Raw genomic sequence first — 24,020 nt, forward strand, 5'->3', positions numbered from 1 at the left:
TTCCATGGTGATTCTGAGCCTGTAATGAAAAAAATACTTGTTATATCTGCTTAGTTTTACAGTAAAGTATTTTCTGTTAAATTATGCCCTTCGTGTTGAATCCATCCAGTACTAAAACCAGACCCTTTTTAGTCAGTAGTATTCAAATCTTTGTATGCTGACAGCACTTCTTTTTCAACCTAGGAAAGAATATCCAGATGGTCTCAGATCTTCAAGATGTAAAAATGCATTTAAAAGACAACTTTGGAAATATACACTGAGACTTAAGATCTAGGAAAAACAGTGGTTTTGTGACATTAGTTAGCGCTCTGAAGATTTATCTATCTATTATGAACTTCTAATAGGTTTTACTATGGATGCCAAAGAGCATTTCTATAGTGACTAGTTAAGAACAGTGGGAAAATGGAAGAGAAGACTTTAAGGTGCTGAACTTTCTTGGGATTCATGTTGTTCTCCAGTAGTTCTCTCTAATTCTTATGAATTGATGCAGTTTTAAAATATGGTTTGGGGTTTTTTATTTGCTATTTGTTTAGAACCATACTAGTACAGCAAAGAGTGCTCTCAGATAATATTTTTTATTCATCAGAATGACTTCCTGAACACATCAGTATAGGAGGTAATAAAATGTTTGGATGCTAAACTGATTAATTACTTTATCATAAAACCTTAGACTTCAGTAGAACCAGAAATGTAAATAGAGTAGAACAGGTTATACTTTCCTCTTAATTATACTGGCTGCTTGCTAATCCAGATGAACCATTTGCAGTACTTTATTTTCATCTCATTTTCATAATCATACATAAACTTATTCTTGTACATAATGGTACTGCTGTAGCTTTTTTCTCAGTAATTAGCTACACCATATATGTTTCCTATCTCGTTACCTGAATCAGCATCTAAAGTATGCTGTATTTGTTACAGCAGCACTTTCATTCTTATTCAGGATAAATGGAAACAATTCAGTTCTAGTAACTGCAATCATATGTTTTTCCAACACATTTTTAAGGCATTGTTTTAAGGTGGTGTTTTAAAGGACTTGTAACACTTTCTTCAAGAATCTCTAGAATTTGGTTGGGAAAAGTAAGTGTAGATACAGGAAAGTTGATGGTCTTTGCTGTACCCAGGTTTTGAGTTTCTTCTTTTTTATTCATCTTTACCTAGGCTGAGATTCAGGTCCCACTCCAACTCTGTTTTTCTTCTTCCTGTCCTTCCTCTACTACTTATCTTTAAGTGCAGAATGCATATTATATAGAAGTATAACCTCCTCAGTGAGTTTTAATCAGTATTTTTTTTTCTCTGCACAGTCCCTTCAGTCTGAGTATGTTCAGTACAAAAGCCTTGCTGCTTTGGTGAAACCTGTTGAGATCTTAAAATCAAAGTCCTTTATGAAGGAGAACTTAAGGAAGCTGCTCACTCAGAGAAGGAATCTTCAGTACAAGACATAATAAAACCTTGACACCAAGAGGAGACTTCTTAACGGGCAGAAATTTCTTTTTAATGACTACTGCAGATGCACTGATGTTGAATTTATGGAAATTATTTTACCCTATGTTATATACAGATTTAAATTTTTAATGCTGAGACAGCTTGAATATATTTCTAATGAGTTTCATTAAGACATTTATTAACTTGGGTACAGTGTTAAAATATGTATTAAGAGAATATTTTGGTAAGCAATATATATATAAATTGTGTAAAAAAAATAGAATATATTTTAATTTAGTGTTCACTTATTTGCTACAAAAATGTGTATTTTAAATAATTTTTACGTGTTTATCAAAGATGAAAATTTTTTAATGAACGAGATGTTTTTCTTGGTTTATGGGTCCATCATTATTTCTAAAAGCCTAATGTAACTACTTTTTCACTAATTGGTCTTCTGGTAACTTAATGGAAGTCTAACTAGCGAGAGACTAGTTATTGCACTATCAACTGAAAGCACTTGATACGTAGTCTGCTTTTCACTTTCAGCTGCTAATGTTTCATAAGGAAACACTGTGAAAGAAAAATAAAGGGAAAATATTTTTTTTGAGATGTAATGTACATCTTCAGTTACAAAGAGAAAGTAATTTATCTGATGATTCAATTGTACAATTAGTGCTTTCTTTCAGTTTGTCTTAAAGGAACATTTTAACTTTTTTCTTTCCAATGCAGGATGTTCAATTTTGCTATGCAATATATACTGCAAAAAATTAAAGCAGACCAAACTTAAGTTGGTAAGAATGTGTTTGTACAATGAATTTGGCAGTGCTGCATACTTACGTGTTTTTAACCTACGTTTGTCAGTACGTGTACATTTTCATTATCAAAGCATACTAAAGTAAATGTTAGAAGTATATTAAATTTTAACTTATCAATGGGACACTTCACGAACTTTTTAATTTGAAAACTATTGTTAAACATACAGCTAATGTAACCATGTATCACACAATGTTTTTGTCAGTAGTAAAGATGCTCTTTCACATATAGTTTAATCAGGTGTGATTAGGAATGAGACTTAGAATGAAGTGGTATGACAGTGAAGTAATAGAGATGATGTGTAAAATTTTCAGAACTCCACAAGTGCATAGTAAGCAAAAAAAAAAAGTAAGCGGCTGTGAGGACTTGATTTGCCAGTAACTTAGAAGACAAAAACAAAACAGATTTGTTACCTATGAGTTTTTCCAATATCTGTGGGAACTTGAAAATTAAATTTGATTCAGTTGTCAGGTTTTGTTTCTGAAGACCTGTGAATGCCCTGCATTTGCTTTACAACTGAAGTTAAGATGAAGTGCCACGTTATTTTTTTAAAAAGATCAGAGCACAAATTGCTATGGGAAGTTGTCCTGAAAGTGTTAATAAGAAATAGTGAGAGCAGCTATATAAATCACTGAATAAAATTTACATGCAATACTGTACTTTTTTCACAACTGTGTATATGTAACATATACACACACAAAGTAGCATATGTGTGTGCATATATATACAATATACTGTATATGAATTGTAGATTAATGGTAAGGTAATTCTACCTCTTATAAAGAATTTTGTCATGTACTTTGTTATAAATAGTTTTCCTTAATAAAATATTGTTTAATTTTGAAATGTAGAAATATATATACATACAGCTAATTGATAATAAAATGCCTATATCAGCCAGCTTCCTTGTTTCTTGGCTTTTCTTACTTGGATCTTTTGATGTAAACTAATATGATTAGATCTCTAATTGAAGAGTAGCTCTTCAAAATCACCTGCTTTCCTCTACAGCACATAAGCTCTTTATAAATAAGATGACATTGCGAAAAGACATTAGTATGACAGGTATCTTTTATAAGCAATCTCTCTAGCTAAATTTCTTGTATTTGCTTTTTATAATGTCAAGTATTTAATAAATGTGTTGATATTATGATGTAAAGGTTATATTTTAAAATAGCATAATTTAAAAGCTGTGTCTGAATTGAAGAAACTTTTTTCCTGGACAATGACCCTTTTTAAAGGTGTACTATACCATTGTCTTTTTTGCATGTGCAACAGGACTCAGTCTCACTAACAGCAGGATCTTTGGCCATAAGAACCTAAAATATTATTTTCATTTAGCTTTTTATCCTTCCTTCAGTTAAAAGCTAGCCGGAAACAGTTCTAACATTGTTTAACTCTGATGCTGATTTTCAGCAAAGTTTGTTGTGTTGCATGATTATTTATCCCCAGTGTTTGATATTCCTGTCAGTCTGTACTGCAATAGTTGATGTGGAAAGTGTGTAACTGTTACACAGCCACTCTAAAGGAATAGCAAAGCCAGGAATACAGTGGATATTTTCGGAGCTGCCCAAATTCTAGGGACAGTCTAACCTAAAAACACAATAAAAGGCTTTTGCCACTACATTCAGAAAATTAATGGATGTTGATTTGGATGTGTAGAGTAAATATAAAGGAAGAACAGCTAATTAAAAAGTTTATAGTATGCAGGCATCAACCACTCCCTTAGCCTTTTTCTAAACTTAAATTTATTATATGAAATGCAGTAAATTCCAGCTAATATAGAACACATTTTTTGTTCTTGAATGATATATATAGCCAGTATTCTGTAACAATTGACGTCTTAAGAACAACAACTAATTTGGGGACAGTGAAAGGTCAGGTAGGTCTTCAGAACCTTGCAGCTTTAAAAAATACCCTGAAATTGGTTTCATATCCTCTGATCGCGTATCCTTGAACTTTACCATTTCTGTTGCTTCATATATAAATATATCTCAGTGTTCTGGGAGAACAAGCAGTAGCACATGAGATCTTTAAAGAGGGGCTTGATAAACATATAAGGATGGATTAAATAAATCTAGATGTCTCGACTGGGCCCATGATTCTTTGGCTAATGCCTTCTGAAAACTCTTTATCATCTCTTTAAAGTATGCTTTATGAAGCTCTTTGGTTAGTGTGATATTTCTTGTTACAGATTTAGAGAATATTTTTTCAATTACAGTACTGCAGAAAGAGGAGGATTTTAGTTTCTATAATAACTGTTCTCTACTGACAGCTAAACAATGAAAGGCCTCAGAAGGTTTGACACTTGATTAGATCTACACTGTAAAGTGCAGCAGGCAAAAAATATGGTAATTAAGGGCCTGATCAAGTAAATCACTTGGGTTATGTCTTTAACCTTAAGCACATGAGCAATCTACTTAATTAAAAAAGAACATAGATATTCATGTTTGTAACAAATCCACGTTTGGATCAATAGTCTGGTCAATTGCAAAAATGAGCCTTTCTGTCAAATAAAAAATGTGCTGTGTTGCAACAAAATAATCCATTGACCCACACAAACTAACGTCATTATCGTAAAGAATTTATATTGTAACTATAATTACATCCTAACACATTACTGTGGTATTGTCATTTGCTAGCATTGTGAGTTTAACAATACCTGAAAACACCTTACAAAGATATCTTTGGTCAGGATACAGGTCATAGCTTACGAGCTGAGATTGCTTACATCTGTAGCCCGCATAGAACCCACCTGTAAAAGCAGCTTTTCTCCTAGACTCACCCCAAAATTAATCAGCATTCCTTCTCTGGCAAGCTTTTGAGAGGAAATGTGAATTCTTTTATTTAGTTTCTTATTAAGTCTTGTCCAGGGTAAGGACAGTTAACATTTGAGTAAAGCACTGTGGAGTTCCTGGGAGAATCCCATTACTAACTCTTTCCCATTTGGGAAGAGACTGTTAAGTCCTACTCTTTGACTAGCTTTTTAGTCCACCTAAGAACCTGTCATTCACCTCTGCGGGAACTTGTGCTCTGAATTAATTTTAGTGCAAGACTGTTTCAAATGCTACACTGATTCTGTTTTATCTGTGTACTTACTGACACCAGCATTTACCTCTGGAAGGCTGGTGATGCAGGATTTCCTGCAGGCTGAGAAAAGCTGAGTTTTATGTAGAAAAAAAAAAATGTAGAATATGTAGACTGAGGACCGGCTTCCTCAAATAAGTCTTACCAAGGATCTGTGTATCTAACATGTTTGAAGGATTTAATTTGGAAAGTATACTGTTGTTATAGACCAGTTCTAAAATTAACTTTAAGCTTGCAGAAGCATAGTGTGCTTTCTCTTAACAAAAATAACCAAAGAAAATCAGTTTAAGTGAGTATCTAGCAGAGGAATTTCTATAGTAAATGGATTGTTTTTCAGACAGAAGTGACTGATACTGGTTTTAAAGCTTGCTGCAAATGAAAGTTGTGTAAATGGGTTAGAACCAGGAAACTGGTAAGGCAAAGAGAAAAGAGTCAGACTGTAGTTGCAGTATTTCTGGAGCATGACAGGGTTTGGGTTGGGTGGGCTGGTTTTTTTTTTCCCTCCTTGATTTAACAAGTTGAAAATCTACTGAATAATTCATGAAGAGTGGAAGGGCTGAATCTTCCTGGAATGATATACAGTGTACGTACTGTGGCACAGGAGAAACTGCAAAGCTTTGTATCAGTTGCTGCCTTTCTGCTGCTGATTGCAAGGTGCTGCTGCTTTTGGCATTTTCACAGCTACAAAATCCTCAGTCACGCTCTGGTCTGCTAACAGCTATCTGCTCCCTATGGACCCACCTTCACTAGCTACAATCTGTGGGATCTCTTGCTACCTGCCTGCCTTGGACACTGCTGTTCTTTGGATCATTACTGGAAACTGTGTTTTCTGGACCTTGCAGCTTGTATGACTGAAACCTGCCTTAGAGTCTCTCAGCTGCACATCCTCCCTTGTGCTTGGTGGGGGACTCCTGCAGTAGGATCTTCCGACCCAGACAAGGATGGGATTTACAGGGAGAAGTCAAAACTGAGCTGCGTTCAGCGAGATGCCCAACGCCTCTTCCTGGAGTGCCAGCTCGCCCCTCCTGCTGCTCTGGGAGGACTCCTCCGGGACCCGCATCTTCCTCTCGCTGCTCTATGCAGTCTTGGCTATCTCAGGGACTTTATCCAATGTAATGGTCATCTATTTAGTCTTCTCCTTCAAGAAGCTGCAGACAACCAGTAATGCCTTCATAGTGAACGGCTGTGCGGCAGACCTCAGCGTGTGCGCCCTGTGGATGCCCCAGGAGGCCGTGCTGGGGCTGCTGCCGCCCAACTCCTCCTCCCTTCGCTCGGCGGAGTACCGGCTGCTCCGAGGGGGGCTCCTCGGCCTCGGCCTCACCGTCTCCCTGGCCTCTCACCTGCTGGTGGCCTTCAACAGGTACGTGCTCATCACCAAGCTGCCCAGCGTGTACCAGGCCCTCTACCAGCGGAGGCACACGGGCTGCATGATCGGGCTCTCCTGGGCCCTCGCCCTGCTCCTGGTCCCGCTGCTGCCCGGGCTCTGGACCCCGGGCTCTGCCCAGCAGCCGCCCCCGCGGCAGACGGACGGCAGCTCTGGCTACACCGCCCTGCTCCTCGCCCTGGCCGTGCTGGGCCAGACCGCGCTGCTGCTGCACTGCTACCTCGGCATCGTGCGGCGGGTGCGGGGCAGCGCCAAGCGCGTCAGCGTCCTCAACTTCCACCTCCTCCACCAGCTGCCCTTCCCCGCCGCCCCGCCGCCGCCCCGCCGCGCCCAGCGCCGCCTCAGCAGCGTCTCCGTCCTGCTGCTCTGCTGCGTCTTCCTCCTGGGCACCCAGCCCCTGGTGTGGGTGAGCCTCCTGGGCTTCTTCCTGCGCCCCGCGCCGCCGGCGCTGCAGGCCGCCAGCTGGCTGCTGCTCTGCTCCCTCTCGGCCCTCAACCCGCTGCTCTACACGTGGCGCAGCGAGGAGTTCCGCCGGGCGGCCCGCTCCGTCCTGCCCCGCGGCGAGGGCTCCGCCGCCGCCCCGCGCGCCGCCGCCGGCCCCGCAGCCGCCGCACCGCCCTGCCCGCAGCTGCCGCGGCGCCGAGGGACAGCGGCCAGCGCCGCCGCCGCACCTCGCTGAGGGCGGGCACGGGACAGCTGCAGGCCCGCGGGCAGCCCCACCGCCTGGCGGCGCCCGCGGGCCCGTCCCGCGCCAGGCGGATGGGCGGGAACAGCCGCACTCCCTCAGGGCGCTTCCCGCCGGTGGTCGGCTCACCGTGGGTAGCCCAGCCGCCCTGGCGAGGCCGGGCCCCTCCCCGATGGCGCTCCTTCCTTTATGCCTGCTCCTGTTGCTCCTTTCTGACCGCACGCACTTCTTCCCCGCTCCCTCTTCCACCGCACTGACCGGCAGCCCAAGGCTCCGGCTGCTTTTCCGGGACGCCGGGACGGAGGTTTCCTGCCCGCCCGCTCTCGGCGCGGCCCTCGCCGCCCACTCGGCTCCGCACCGCGCACGGCAGCTGCCCGCCCCCGGGTGCCGGCCAGGAACCCAGCCGAAAGCCGTGGATTTAGAAATCTGGGATAACCGGTAAATATGGCAACATACGTAACTGTTGTTATGCTTTAAAGATTTCAATATGGGATAGGCAAGTAGGCAGCTGTTTTTGAGACTTACTGCAAGTTTGTTTTTATAAAATCTATGTAGTTCTTTCAGCATGTGAAGTAATTCTTTGAGGTGAGCTCCCTGAACACAAGGTTCACTTGTGAAGAGCTGGCAGGTGTCTCATCACACACACACACACACACACAAATCCTCCAGGAACTGCTTCCTTTTCCCTCGCTTACCTGATTTCTGTGTTTCATGGAAGACCCTCCTTCGGCTTTCCCTGGCAAACTTCTGGATGATGCTGTCTGTGGAAACTGTTAAAAAGAAAATCACATACACCTTTGTAGTGATCTGTTTTGGATATTTCATTTTAAAAGCTCTTTATTTAAGGCCTGTTTTGACAAAGGCCTCCACCCATGGTAATGCACTTGATAAAACGCAATGCAATATGGAGACCAGGGTTGTTCATCTCACCTTGTCACCTGTTCAGTTACCGGCTTATTGTGTTTATATTGAACATGTTATTGCTGAAGTGCCATCTCACAGCCTCTGCTAAATATAAAATGACAGATTCTGTGTGGCATTTGGAAAGACAACAGCTCCTTGTGCTGAGGGTGGTGAGAGAAACAAACTGCGGTGGTGAGTGCTGCAGCCTCATTCCTCCCAGGACCGGGCCTAAAATCCTTATGTTTCCTTCTCTGTTGCTCAACAACCTACTTCCTCTTTTCCAACACAGTTGCTGCTGTTCTTGTGGTGATGATACTTAGCACTCTGTTTGCATTTTGGCACAAAAGACTGGAAGAAGGTAGTTGTTTTCTGAATCCACGGGTATCCACAAGCAACATCACCTAAACTGTGCTGTCTTGAGGAGAAGAATGGACACATGGGAACATAGGAAAGTTCTTCAGAACAAGAGTTTGTTGCATTGGGTAACAGGTATTAATAAGAGCTTGGCAGCTCTCAGGATGTTTGAATGACGGGACAGTCACAAGGAAGAAACAAGCACAATGGGCCTAACATAAAAGGGCCCGTGGCCATGTTTTAGAATGCTCTACACTTGCTTGCCTTCCCTGATGGAGTCTGAGTTTCAACAGAAGTTGCTTTAAGAGGAAGGGAAGAGTTTCATTTTTTTTCCAATTCTGAGACTTGTTAGGCAACTGTGATACAGTGATGTATCTAAAATCCCCATACCAATATTATATTTTTCTAAATAAAAAAAATTGCCAACAGCACAGAGAAGATTCTTCTTGAGGTCAGGATTTGACAAAGACAAGGAACCAAGGCCTCAAAGGAAAATAAAAAAAAACCCAACAAATTGTCTTGACAGCCTGAAAATGTCTCAACATCTTGAAAACTGCTTTGGCCACTTGGAAGGACCTGTGGAAAAGTAAGAGAAGTTTCCTAGAGTCTGAGGCTTACAGAGAGCTTCTTCCTCCGTCTTGGAGACAGTGTGAGAGACAGTGCGCCACTGAGCAACAGCGTCAGGAAGATGGGGAGGGCTAGCAGGGAAACACAAACATAAAAGATATGCAAGATTTATTTTTATCAACACTGTGCACATATCTTGGAGAGTGGAGGAGCCACTATGTCCTTGTTGTAATCTCTCATCCTAATGAGTGACTGTGCTTTTGCTAGCTTTGTGCTGCAAATGGAGAAGGAAAACTGTTTCAGCCACACCTCTACCAATTCTGGAAAATATTCTGGTTCACTGCCAAAATAAAGCTAAACCAAGGGCCACCCAGGGGTAAGACCCTGTTCTACGATAAAGTAATCTTTATGCTGGAACCCACAAAAGGATGCACATCGCCACTTCCCACCGTGGCTAAAGGAACTGAAGACATCTGGTAAAGCTCAGTGCTGGGCCCATGAGCAAAATAACAAACTTTAAAATAAAAAATTAGACAATGTTCCTTCCCCACCCCATTTTTGGCTATGGAACATGTTAGTCTGGAATTAAAGCAATAACCTGTTTCAGAATTCAATGTCCAAACATCAGATAACAGAACTTCTGGGCTTCTTGCCTTGTAAAATAGCATGCAACTTAAATCTGAAATGCCTGTATTTTATATAAACTACGTTTTAAATGCAAACATATACAAAAATGCTATCATGTACAGAACTCTAGTTAGTTATCCTTATGCTATGCATTAATTCCAGAGAACAGCTGGAAATCCCTTGGAAAATTTGATGTAATTACATGTAATTACATCTGACTGTAAATCTTTGTTTTAATATACTCAGGTGATCTAAATAGCGTTACACAGAAAAGAGTTTTAATGTAAAGTAATTAAGAAAGTAATTAAGAAAGAGTAATTGTCTCAACTTAAGATCAGTTTATCTGAGAAATTACTGCTCAGAAAAGTCCTGTATGCCTTGTTCTACAGCCATATTCTTTGTATTTCCACGTTGTAAATGCTTCATGGTAAATTCCACTGGAAGCCTGGCTTAGCTCAACTTCTCCTGGCTCTGTGGTACTGCTTCTTGGTTGAGAAAACTGATCTGACTCTCAGTTTTTGGCATCTATGCTTTTACAGCTGATTCAAATGTGTCCACTGCTAGCTTAATGGTGACTTTTCTTCAATATGAATGTCTGTCATTCTCAAACAACGAATTTACAGATGCAAGGGATGTTTTGCCAGTTGTCCTTTCAATCAACTCAAACAATCTTTCAAGAGGTGTAAATTAAGATGGTGGGAAATTCTGTCAGCAATTCAAGCAAGATTTGCTGTGGTGTTGTGCCAAGCAAGTTGTCTGAGCACAGCCTAAAGCTGCCCTTCCTAGAATGGCTGGTCGGCTGACTGCACATCTATTAGATGAGGGGTGTCGCCTCGTTAAAGCACTGAATTTATTATACAGCAGTGCAGATCAGCCACGTTGCTCACGTGCAATAGGTGCCTATTCCTTGCTATGTTCTGAGGGCTTCTGGAGACAAGAGTAAGCTAGGAGTTAGTAGTAGACCAGATGGATTGTGCCCAGTTGTACTGATGTGGCTTGAAAACAACCATTTGATGTATTATGGCCTAAGTAAATTTGCCACTCAGTTTGTGGTTGCTCACGCAGAAATATATGTGGGACCTGCTTTTTGAAGGTAAAATTGTGATGCCTCGGAATAAGATCTGAAGGTAGAAGTATGGTTATTTGTGAAAATTGCTTGCAGAGGGTGTTCATGAAATTATAGTTTAGATTAAACCTTTTGAAGTTACCCTTAATTTAAGGTAGCTGTAAAAAGCCATTGAGCTGCTTTGTGGAATCAGGTAGCCTCCACCAAAACTGGGCAATCATTGCCGTAAACAAAGGTGTGTAAAAAAAAATAGTACAGGCAGCAAAGTGAAGCTGGGAAAATACGAAAAGAGATATAAAGAGAGCAGGACAGGGACACTAACAGCGTGATCCTGAGAAACACAGAGAAAAGTCTGAAAACCAAAAGAGGCCTGGGATTATGATGAAGTAAACCATCTCAAATTATTTGATTCTTTATGTATGTGAGGAAACTGAATGCTCTGCTTTTCTTAATAAATAAAACCACATACAATTGTAGTCTCGATTTCTTCTTTTAACAAAGCATTCCATACAAGAGCAAATTTTCTTTAACCTCTGGAATCCAAAAGGCCTAAAGATATGAATTGCGTTCAGCAGCGTTACTGGACTTAGAAGCAGGGATAACATCTTAGCTAACCTCCAGATTCAGTCAGCCATAGGCACGCTGTGAACCTTTTTTTTCTAACTACCGAATTGATGCTATTTTTAAAAAAACCCACATACAGATTATTTTCAAATGAAGACGTTTAAGTGTAGCATTTCATTAAAGAAGAAAGTGACAACATATACTTTAGCTTTCTATTTCATCTTAAATCACATAACTAGATTATTGCAGTATTCTTTAAATTCAGAAGTCCCTTTCCCAAATGGCAGCGAAAATAGCTTTTCTCGTGACTGTTTAACTTCTAAGAAAGCTACCTTTTTTTGCTCTTTTATGTCAATCCTTCCCATGCACTGTCATCATTTTACCAGAGTAATAGCCTGTTTTCTTTCTTTCTTTTTCACTTTTTTTCAGTATTTTCTGTAATTTGCTTCACTAAGGGAAAAGTACTTGAGCCTGCTCATCGGGGCCTGACTCCTTGAGCAGTTTAAGTTTTGGGAGACAATCATAAACTAAGATGAAAGAACTGAGAGACAAACCCCATATACTTAAATTTCTACTTAAGACTGAGTAGGTTTTGAAGATGTTTTTTTTTTTCCTGTGTAGAGTGGTGGAGAAATGCTGTGCTTATATTTACAGGTATTTGCATTTGCTTAAGGCTGTGTAAAAACCAGGGGTAATACAGAAAAAAAAGTCACAAATAGTTTGAAGGCTGGAAAGAAAAACTTAGTAGCTGAAGAGCTCATTACGATTACCTTATCAGAAGTGACCTCGTTACAGAATACACACTTTTATGTAAGTATTCAGACCAATCTTCAAACATACAAGGTGATCTAATGATCTCTTCTGGCTTGGAAAACATGGCCTTAAAGGCAGATAGCTCTGCTTTAAGAGTGTGGCCCGCCTTGTTTGTTTAGTCGATGAGTTCAATACCGCAAGGCAGTGTTCAATCCGTGCAGTCTTTGTCCTACACCTAGGCTGGGCAGGTGTTCATGAAATTAAAGGACTGGAAACAAAATAATTCAGAGGAAAAACTATTTGTGGCTGCTTTCTGGCCCTGAAGTTTTGGTTTCTGAGGAAACATAATAACTACTTCCAGAAGGTTAACTGTTTGGTGTCTAGGGCAAACTGTGGGATATCCAGCCTCCAACCTCAGGGCAAACTACAGGGTGTCTAACCTGCAACTCCACAACACGCTTATCGTAAGTGCAGAGCCAAGCTTTTGAGAGTTGTTTGGAAGGAAAGCAAACTGCCGGTTGGAGGGGGAGCTCAAGCCAAACAAGGGAGCTATGTAGCACCATAGGCCTCACCATGCTGAACTATGCCTTTGTGGGACAACGGGTTGAAATAATGAATAACAAAAAATATGCCTCTGCCAAAGTTTTTCATCATTCTTTAAATGCCTTTTTTTTCCCTGTACTTTTGTGAGATCATCTTCTACTTCAAAAGTTTTCCTGCTGCTCTAGAATTGACAGTAGATGAAAACCATGTTTAGCATTAATTATTAAATAAACTCAAAGTAAGAAAGAATAATTTTAATTCTTACTGGACAGAACCAGCTCGCATGATTCAAGGATCAAGGTACAAGGAACAAAGACAGAACTGCCATTATTGAAAAGTTTCACTTAAGACCAAAGCCACCTTGTGTTCAGGAGCAGCCCTACAGAGAGAAACAGCTGCTGGTGAAAAATGCCGTCACAGAGCCATACCGTAGGTGGTTGTCACATTTGCTGTTTTCTGAATGGACACGGTGGTGGTGTTTGCATGTGATATTGCCATTACAGAAGGTATTAATATTTGTGAAAAATAGCTGTGCAGCTTGGGCTTCTCAGTAAGGCCAATTTTTTTTTTTATTACTGCAGCAGGACTTGGCCTTTCTTGAGAGTTCAGAGAGCAACTGGGTGAGGGAAGTGGAAGGGCAGTCCTGGTGGGACAGGAGGGGAGAAACAGCAGGAACTGCCATAGAAGTATGTATCTGTTTTTTAAAAAAAAAAAAAAGAGAGAAACAGGAACACAGAAATTATTCATTGTATATCATAAGTAGATGTAAGCTCTCTGGATTTCGCAGTAGGTGTCTTGCTTGGCTCTTTGCTCTTTATTTTAACTATTGTGTACATGCTAACAGGGTTAGGCAAGTCACACAAAAATATAACAAATTATGTCTCTGAACTGAATTAAAGGCATGAATTAATTTTCTTCTATCTCATGCATCATTAAATATTGCTATTGTACTGTCTACTGATTATCTATATTATACTTGTCACCTGATAGCAACCATGGTCGTTATGGTAATGTCAAGATGATAATTATAGTCCCTTCTGCAATATAGTTATACGGTGCTAAAAAAGGTATCTTTGAGATGGTAGTGTCCCATGCTTGGTCTCAGCCCAAACACAAATGCAGTTTGAGATTTTTGAGTGGAAAAATATTTTGTTTCTGAGTTATTAACGTTCAAGGGAAATTATATACTCATATGTACATATATGTGTATATATTAAAATATATATAGCTTTTTATTATCATTCAAATTATAAACTTAAATGATCATTATAAATGTATATGTACATATATGTGTATGTAATTTAAAAATATGTGGCCTTTTGAACTATGGCTTTACTTCATTTGAGATAAACAAAACTCATCAGAACTTCTTATCCCTTGCTGAACATCCCTTCGTCTGAGTTTGAGGGTTTAAGAATATTTAAAAATGCAGTTATTACTCAGAGATCAAAGAAACCATGTGAAAGCTTGTTTGGCAGCATGTGTTGGTGTGATAGATAAGCCCATACCCTTTCGCGGTACAACGCAGGGCGCCCGAGGCGTTCTGGCTGTACCTCCCACGGTCTCTCTCCTGGCAGAGGCTGGTGACCTCCAGTGCCCTAAACACCAGAAGCTGATCCGGGAACCACAGCCAGGACTCCTGGGAGACGTGTGTTTATGAGACTGCGGATTGTGGGTGGCAGGTGGAGGGTGACTTTCCAGAGAATAAAACGCATGCTTTCAGAGAGTGATCTGATGTCTGTAAAATGTAAGGGCAGAACTCTGAGAACAAAATTTAAGTCATTATCTGCTATCTTCTTCAGAATTTATTACTATCATTGCTCTATTTTCTTTTAGATTTGGGAGGCAATTGTTCATTTAATTCTAAAGAAAAAAAATATTGTCTCTTAAAGTATAGAAATGTATAAAACAATTCTCTTACCAAATGTAAAAATGTTCTAAGGAAACTATATTGAAGAATCTGTGTTGATGCAACTCGAGGAGCAAATACTTCAAAATAAAAACCCACTACATGTAAAACTAAGGGTCTTGTAACCATTATCTCATTTAGTAACATCTAAAACTAGAAATAGTATGTTAACCTAGTAAATAAAATGGTTGATTATGTGTTAATCTTACCTATAATTTGAAAATAATTATGATCACAATAATCAGGATAGAATGGTGCATACAAGGTTTTATTTTCAAATGAGTTATCTGTAGAAATACTGCAGTGTTGTTTTGTTTCTTATTCTCATCACTTACACAGTACTGTATTGAAATACTGCTTTTATTAATTGCTTTTGAGAGCAAAGTTGGTGAGTAGTTGTAATTAATACATTTTTTGTAATATTTTAACATGAGTGTTTGGTTTCATCCACGAGTGTAGAAAGCTGTTTACATGCCAGCCGTGCCTAGGTTGGTGTGGGTACCTGTTATGTAAATACTTTCATTCAGATAACCTGTGAACAAGTTATTGCCAAGAATGTCCGTTAAAACATTCAGTGATCACAAAGTTGTCTGTAGATGTTGAGCAAGGGTGTCTGATGCTAGTGGATGCTGTCAGCAGGGAGCACAGCTGTCTCTGTGTACTCTTTGGGAACAAGAAGGCTCTAGCCTGCAGCCTGCTCTTTTACAGGGGCCAGCCAGGGGTCTGAGTTATTCTCCCTCATACAAATGAGTTGCAAAAGTTCACAGCTACTGCATCCCTCTAACAGCTGCACGTATATGCCACCTTTACACACGCGGTAGGACGTTTATCCTCGTATCTCCACAGTGGTTTACGTTGAAAAGGAGTAAGGGCAGTGGAATCTCAATTAGTTTGTTAACTATCTAGGGATTAAGGCCTTATTATACCCTAATCATTTAAGAAGTTTGGTTCATTAGTAGAATTTCATGGAAAATCTTTATCTTGCCATTGAGTCTGCTGTTTTACTACTGGGTGTTAGCAGCGAGACCTTCGTGTAATATGCCAGTTGATGGAAGGGAGCCATGCTCATGAGACACGGCAGGAAATATCCCTTCTAGCAGTGAAGAGCATGTCAGTGAATCAGAAAGAAAGATTAAGAAAACTAGATGGGATCTGGTATAGTCCTGGCTTACCAGAAGCTGCCAAGGACGTGAGTCGGACCCAAATGTGGAAGAGACTTTATCAGCTCTTCTACTGCAGCCTTTGTTACACCTTTGTTAAGGGGACTTGATTTGTTACATGCTTGCATATAAGTAGGTCCTGCATATATTGCAAAAGCGAATTAAACCCAAGCATCTTTCAGTGGGTCTCGGGTTCCAGGTGTACACAAGGAATTCCGTTACCCATAAAGGGCTTCCACTTCACACCGCCTGTTACAGAGAGTTATGGTGGACCCTTTCATGTCTGCTCTGTTATTCTCATAAAAAAAAAAAGTCTTTGTTCCTAAAGAAAGAGACACGCTGCCCCTCATGTGAATGAAAAGTATCTTTCTCTAGTGTTTTTCCCTTCTTGGCACCTCAAGGAATCTTCCAAGTCTTTTCAAATATTGCTTCTTTGAGGGCAGGGATTTTTCTTTAAGAGACAAATGCCTTCAGCAATGTGAGAGGATTTAGCCACGTTGCCCTTGATGACCTGTGAAGTGTGTATTGGTATTGGTATGGTGCCAGAGCTTTCACAAAGGCACAGGTAGCTTGCCTGGAGCATTTGTATGGATCTTCATTTTCTCTTTTGGAGGGAAGCAATAAGACCTATTCCAAAGAAAAATACATACTTTTGTCTCCCATTTTTGGATGGATGACCAAAGAGGAGTTTATTGAGAGGCGCGGTGAGTCATTTCTTCCTCTTATTTAGCTGTATGTCTAGAATTACATTAACAGTATCTCGCTGGACCTCCTTTTGCTTCATCACACAATTGTGTTCAGCACACAGAATTACTGAGGTCAGGAAAAGAGAAGCTAGATGGCACTATGGTCCAAAGAGATCATGTGCTGCTGCTGAACAAGGTGAAGCTGTGCAAGTCATCTGGTTTTAAAAGCCTCTATTTAATAGATACCAGCAAAACCAGGGTCAGAATTCCTCAAGTGGAATTAGAGAGATAGCAGGCTTTTCACTGATACAATTATTTAGCTTTTGTTTTCTATAACACTAACAGGCTTAAACTTAAGCATATAGACATGAAAGAGAAGATTAGAGATGTAAAATGGTGTTAAGATTACCTACACAGATAAAACTGTGAGAGATAGGTTGTGCCTTATTGCCTCAACATAACTTACTTAAACATATTTGGGTTTTTTCAACACACACTCAGATATTTCTGCTTAAATATGTTTCTATCTATGGAAGTGGATAAGCAATGCAGCACACGTGTGCAGTTAAAGGAAACCAACACACTCCTCTTATTTGGTCCAGCAAGCTAGAGGGGGGGAAAAAATCTACCCTAATCCACTCATAAAGCTTTTCTTTGATGATTTTTTAACCATGGAGATAAAGGGACCTGCACTGCCAAAGTATAAATTTTGTACAAGCAAATATCTGGGGCAGCTGCACAAGACATCCATTAAATTATTTTATTATTTTATTATTTTCACTTCCATGTCAGTTTTCCTCATCTTGGTTTTTAGAACACAAAGATTTTTTTACTAAGTTATGCTAGTTTTAGTTAACTAGTATATGTAATTCAGGCATTTCTATTCTTTTTTTTCAGAAATGAAAGTAAGACAAGAATGTATTAATATTGTTTTTATTAAAATTACAACACAAACCAAAACCTTTCCCTAACTTGTTATTAGTATTTAAGAGTACAAGTAGGCAATTTAAGCTTAAGAATTCCTTAGAAGAATGTCAAAGTTATTGAAACACAAAACAAATAAACAAAAATATTCCTAAGCTTTGGAAGTCTGGGGAGGTCTTATTTAATAATGAGTTTAAAGAAGGTCTCAGTGTTTGAAAATAAATAAAATCCAGGCAGCCAAACAAACAACTTTGTGTGTGTATTAAAGCCAACCTCCAGGCTTTTTCATTAGTATATTTTGCTCATTCAATGAAGGGATCTGCCTTGCGGCATGCTATGTTTGAACCAAGGTCTTTTGCTAAAGGAAGAGTCCTTTTTTTTTTTTTTTTTTTTAAGACGAATTCAGTATTTGTTGGCTTAGAGGTAAGGTATTGCTGTACAAACCGGCAAGTTACACAAACATGCATCTGTCGCAAAACAGATACAGTAAATGACTGATTTTGTAGTATTTTATCATGGCAGAAGGTAACCATAGAATACCATACTGTTCCTTCAGAGTTCAGTGTGTCGCTAACGTCACAGTAAGGGATATGGATGGGCAGGTGACTAATTTGGAAATGCTAGAAAAGCTTCAAGGTTAGGAGTTGCTAGGGAGGCGCTTGAAGAACTTCTGGGAAACCTGCAAGAAAGGACGAGCAAGATGAAATTGAAAGCTTAATATAATTACAGAATTTTAATGCTTACACAATTGCAGGAATCCATATGAAGGTTGGTAAAGCAAATTCATAGAACTGCAGTCCTACAAGGACAGTGTTAAGGAACTAGCAGCTGGAAAAGAAATGAAAGCTGAGAAGTAGGAATGAAGAGGAGCAAATGGGATTGGAAGGAACAGAACAAGACATCTCCTTGGAAGTAAAAATGAGACAATGGACATAGCCAATACTGGCAAGGAACTAGGAAGATTATCAAAGATGCTTCAAGAGAGGCTAGAGGAGAGGGAGTCATCTGTAGACAGAAGGCATAGTGGAAGAAGAAAGTCAAAAGTTTTGTAGAAAGTGTGCAGAGAAGTAGGTCCATATTATTTGGCAGTAGGATTGGAAATTTGAAGAACCAGGCTATTAGAACAACTATACACTGAAGCAGCAAGAGACATTTCCCTTGGGTTAGCAAAGAGCCAGAGATAAATTACCTTTAACATGGCACTTTGTTTAAAAATGAGAAAAAGTGAAATGAATTTCACAGCAAATATTTTTGAGATCTTCCTCCCATTTCAAGATACACTGAATTTGTCAACTCCTGCTTTGTCATGTATTTGATGATTCAGGAGTCCTTTTTAGCTCCCGTGGTTCGTATCGGTAGACTAGGAGGACGTACCTCAAGTTTAAGTAGGAAAAATGGTGCTTCCCGAGAGATGGCAAACATAAAAGCCCTCTGTGACTGAAACAGCTAACTGGAGGGATTTAGGAAGAAATTTCAGAATAAATTATAACAAATTACAAAGTCTTTTCCATCTGTTAGCAACGTGTGAAATGCTGTAGTTCCTGTTAACACCTTTTAGAAACACTGCTTACTTGCTGATCTGCCCCGTTTGCATTGAATAGGCAGCTGCCATAGATTACCCAGAAAAGTGAGCGGCATCCGCTGAGTAGTATCGTTCCTCCAGCTTACATTAAGACATGGCAGATCATGAGCCTTGTCCTTAATTAACCATGGGTTACTGCTACTTTATTAAATACTAGTCTTTATTTTTTTTAAATTTCTTTTCACCCTTACAAGAATCATGATTTTTTTCCTTTATGGGAACCGTACTGTGCAGTTTGCCATTTGGCTCCAAACTTCTGAGAACTGACTGCAGATTTCAGCCTTCAGAAGCCCTAAGCAGTACAGTGGTGCTGATACAGTACTTGTATTGCTTTGTGCCACCTCAGCAACAAGGAGGTCTGTCCGACTTAACAATGTTTCTGTTCTTTTCTTTTTTTGCCATTCAAGTCCTTTCCCCCTAGAATTCAAGGAAACTCACATTTTCTTTTTTTTTTCTGATGATGTGTCAAATCCTTTTTAAGTAGTATGGATGTTGGCTGAACCTTCTACATGTTCAGTCTGTAATGGCTAAACTGAATGAAAGCCAGTAGGTTCTCCAATGCCTGATATAAGTCAAGGATCATATTGTATATAGAGCAAAACACACGTATAGGGACAGGAAGCAGATATTTCCCTATATTTTAAATAAACAACAGCTGGTCCAATTTTTAGTTATTGGTCATAGGAAGATCTCTCTGTTCCATCACATTTCTGTTTCCTGTGACACTCTATAAGGTACATCTCCTTCATGTTTGCTGGCATTATTTGTATTTTCTAAATGTGTGATGCAGCAAATTCTTAAAAATAACCATCAACTTTGTATTTGTTTTCAAGAAAGTGCTGATGCTAAATAAAGTACTAATTTTGGATTGCAGCAACTGCCCTAAAATGAGCACACTCAGCAAGAAATCCAACATGCCTGTTTTTTGGATTTAGTGTCATAGGTGAACTGAAGAAAGCACAAGTTGCACTGTACTGATTTGAAGAGCGGATTAGAATTTCAGATAACTATCATAAATGCATTTATACTGCAATAGTCACTTGAAAATCACTCATCTGCTTAAAAGACTGGTTTTGGTAAATTGGAAGGTGCCAATTTAATTATGTTTGTTTATTTCAATCTTTTGTGAATATTTGCTGCAATATTCCATTGCAAATTACATGACAAATTCTCAACCCTGCCTCGGTATTTCCAGAGATACCCTGTCTCAGTTGCAGTAGTTCAGCTGCAGTCTGTCCTCCAGGCTACCTGCTGGGAAGGCAGGCTGGAGAACAGCATAAGAGCTGAGGTTGCAAGACCATTTTTCTGCTTGCCTCAGCTGAAGGTGCAACCCCCAAGCCTGCTACTGCATTTGCAGATAAAGAGACAGCTTGTGAAAAGCCACGTCTTTATTTTCACCTCATGTTGAAATTCTTAATTTTGTTGGCTGTGGTAACGGCTTACATGCACGTGATTCCAGTATGTCTGCCCAAGCATATCTTTTCTTTACAGCTTTGAAATTGGCTGCAGCTTCCGCAGTTGCTCCCCACTTGCAAGACACCTTCCTGGGAGCAGCAGCTTTCCTTCCAGTGCCGTCTGCGTAAGGGAAGGACAGAGATTCCCACTTGTTTCTCTCTTGTGCATCACTTTTTTGCTTCTCTTCTTTCTCTGTTTTACCTCTGAGTGTAAACTTTCAGCAGTAATGCAGCTCTAAATGACAGTATTTCTGTTGTGAGCAGGAATGTCTAAAAGCAGCTTGCTCCAGTAGAGGTGAGGTCTAAAGAAGAAAAGATGAGAACATTCATAACCAGTGAAACAAGCCAGAGAAAAGAGCCTCACCTCCATGCATCTGCTCTGATGTCTGCAGCATTTGGGTGAGGCAGGTGTTGGTTTGACAATGTATGTTCCTTTTCCTTTTCTTTCTGTTCTACTCTAGTCTTGCAAAATACAAGAGTGATTCCAACAAAAAATAAAGAAGGGACCAATATCTAAGAGAGACAAAGTTTTTACTTGAGAAAGAATAGTTATGAGCAGGAGATTTTTGGAACAACACAGAGCCTCGTGGATCTCTATGAAATGCAGGAATATTTTTCCATATTCCTAAATGTTCTACTTCATCCACAACTCTGATACTAATTTTATATAAATAAATGTTTGAAGGAATAATGGATGTGGGGGGATTTCCATTTCGTCTCTTTTACAAGGGTATTTCCACAGCTTTCAAACCCTCGTTAAGCAGCTGTCTGCTCTTAGTACCTATGTACAAAACATGTTCAGAGCTATTAAGATGCGATTGCTATAGTAAAAGTTTGTTAAAGTTTTTTTTACACAAAGGCTGTGAGCCTCTGTGTTCGTCAGTTAGTGCTCTACCAACTACAGGGAGTATCTTATAGCCTTTTTGTGCCTTCAGTTACACTACTTCTTTAATGATAGTATGGGCTCTTTTAGCAAAACTCTTAAGCATATATGAGAGAGACGTCAGTTACATAGTTAACTGGAACTAGTGCCTTCAGTGATGTTACGCATATATTTCAGTATTTTGGAGAAATAATAACCAAAAATACTTACCTCCAGAGTAACATCTGTTATTTTTTTTTTTAAGTTCTGAGAGTCTGCAATGTGCTGAGAGCCACTGAACTTAGTGTGAAGAGTATTAAGAGAATATTTTTTAATCCTCTTTTGTTTTATTTCACAAATGAGAGGAATTTTTATCCATTTTTAATTATTTTTCTTTCTTTTTTATTCTTCTGTAGAAGGTTTCAGTTTCAGTATCTCATAATTTTGGGGGGTTTCTAGGAAGCTGAGGCATTTCCAACAAGGTAACTGAAAGAAAGAATAGTAGGAAATCTTAATCAATTTGATTCTACTATTTTTGTACAAATGAACTAGCTGGAATGACAGGGCAGGAACTAGGTCGGAAAAGAGCAGTAGCCTGCTTACACAATTCTAGCGAGTAATATGAGTCTAGATTTGTGAAGAATTTGGAAGCAAGAAGTTTGAGAATTCAGCTAGTATTGGATGTTATAAGAACTGTAAACAGGTGAAATGCCTGCAAATGTTGTGTTACAAAATATCATACAGTTCTGCTAGTTTTAGCTATCAGAGCAGTTGCAGGCTACATTCACTAGCGGCTTGAACCATTAACGGCTTGTGAGAACGTAGTCAGCTGAGTGGTCTCACTAATTCTTTTCATGTACAGGTGAGGAAATGTTACTCTTACAAAAAAGTAACAGCATACTGAATAAGAGATCAGCTCTAATTAAAAATGTTAGAAACTGAGTTTTGGTAAGGCATATTGGAAAGGAAGTGAGAACGTTTAGCCTGTGACCTTGAGAGGACTGGAAAAAGGCACAAAACCAGCAGTGGTGATAGAAAATGTGAGAACCGTCAGTGCATAAGAGATTCTTTAAAGAAAAGAACAGCAGGTTTTTGAAGTTACCCTGTGCAGAATTGGGAAGAGAAAATAAATATGCAGCGGGAAACTGGATGTGCTGGAACTAGTGTATAAAGTTCCAGATGATTTTGTAATTAAGGAGAAAGATAGTCAAACTGAAATCTTGAAAATAAGGTCAAAAATTAATTACTAGCAAGAGGAGTTTCAAAATAATTCTTAACTTACTGATAACTGAAAGGAAATTGAAAGAAGAGAGCTCAGGTACTTAAAGAGACACTTCTGCAAGAAAGGTTCAAAAGATTCATATATGTGATGTGAATTTAAATGCTAGCACTTGAAACTGTTCTGTCTCAGGAGAATAGCCAAGGTTTGGTATTGTACAGACTTGTAAGGATAAGATGACAGAGCAAGTTATCTTTGTCAGCAGATTATCTTCATCGTTCTAGGTTGTTGCTGTTTGCTTGGACAAAAGTGCCCAACGGTTGCAGGGAACCAGAGCATGCTAAGGTGTGTGATAACCGAGAAGGAAGTATAGGCATGTGATAGTGAAGAAGGAAATATTTTAAGTTCCTTTGGGTCTGAGAAGAATTTTGTATATATGGAGAACTATATGCTTGTGAGAAGATCTTCTAGGTGCTTTCCAAACATTGGTGTTTTAAGAGTTTCAGTGCTTTTTGCAGTAGGGCTTCCCCCGTCTTGAACTCGCCAAAATAACTTGGGGCATTTACCACTGCAGTACTGCAAAACTGCTTGGCAGAGAGGCAGTTTTCTTTCCAAGGGTGAATTTCTCTTTGCAGCTATCTTCTCATAAGACACTGGTTCTTTACATGTTTGTGCTCGTTAGATATTTATGCCATGACTTCCTATTCCCCACTGCATGAGGCCATCAGCATACTTGGAAGGAGTTTGCACAACTTCTGACTGTGCAAAAGGAAAAGAAGAAAGAGTAAAATACTGTGAGAGTGTGACCTGCAGCCGTCTGTATGTCTGATTAAGAGAAACTATGTACATATTCACACAATGACAAAGAAGTTACTGGGAATCAGTCATTGGTATTTTTATCAGGAAGGAGCTCTATTAATGTGCATCAATCTGTCAACAAGTGGTTAGTAAATATATTTCTGTAGGCTGTTTTACTTTTTCTGGCTGTGCACAGAGCATTTAATTAAAAACAAAAATTAGAAAATATTATGTTTATCTTCTGCACAGTCTTGACAAAGTATGCTGATATGCAGAAAAATTCTAGAAAGAGCAGCAAATTGTGTATGTTGTGAAGATGTTAAAAGGCAGGCTATTATTTTTGCCATTGTGTAATGTAGGCTATTGTACGTGGGACATCTACCTGAGAATAATTTATACCACAGCTAGTTGAAGCATAAGAATTTAACATGAGAAAAGGTTTCCCTCGCAGCATAGGCCTATCAGCATTTGAAAATGGAGATGATCATAGTAATGTTCTGAAGCTTTTGAGACTTCCAGAGCATATACTTTTGTGTGATCACTGAAAATAAATCTTTTTAAGGTTACAAGTAATATAACGTTATCTGAAATTAAACAAGCTCAATTCCACTAATTTCTTCTGTTGTCACTCCCTACTACAAGTGTCACATAGAATCTC

At 39.4% G+C, this 24,020-nt stretch overlaps 2 protein-coding genes across 3 annotated transcripts in view; both read left to right on the forward strand.

Moving 5' to 3' along the window:
- Positions 1-3,138, forward strand: part of CDC14A (cell division cycle 14A) — a 64,173-nt gene extending 61,035 nt beyond the window's left edge. For both annotated transcript variants that reach the window (XM_086753384.1, XM_086753385.1), the window contains one exon: positions 1,305-3,138. In XM_086753384.1, the coding sequence (XP_086609510.1) occupies positions 1,305-1,318 (14 nt within the window). In that variant the 3' untranslated portion in view covers positions 1,319-3,138. The remainder of the gene's footprint in view (positions 1-1,304) is intronic.
- A 3,170-nt stretch (positions 3,139-6,308) lies between these two features.
- GPR88 (G protein-coupled receptor 88) lies at positions 6,309-7,385 on the forward strand. The gene has a single exon (XM_010118761.2). It carries the CDS (start codon positions 6,309-6,311, stop codon positions 7,383-7,385), a length of 1,077 nt encoding a protein of 358 aa, XP_010117063.2.
- The last annotated feature ends 16,635 nt before the right edge of the window (positions 7,386-24,020 follow it).

This window comes from Chlamydotis macqueenii, chromosome 8 (assembly GCF_036417535.1).
Source record: "Chlamydotis macqueenii isolate bChlMac1 chromosome 8, bChlMac1.mat, whole genome shotgun sequence".
Taxonomy (NCBI): domain Eukaryota; kingdom Metazoa; phylum Chordata; class Aves; order Otidiformes; family Otididae; genus Chlamydotis; species Chlamydotis macqueenii.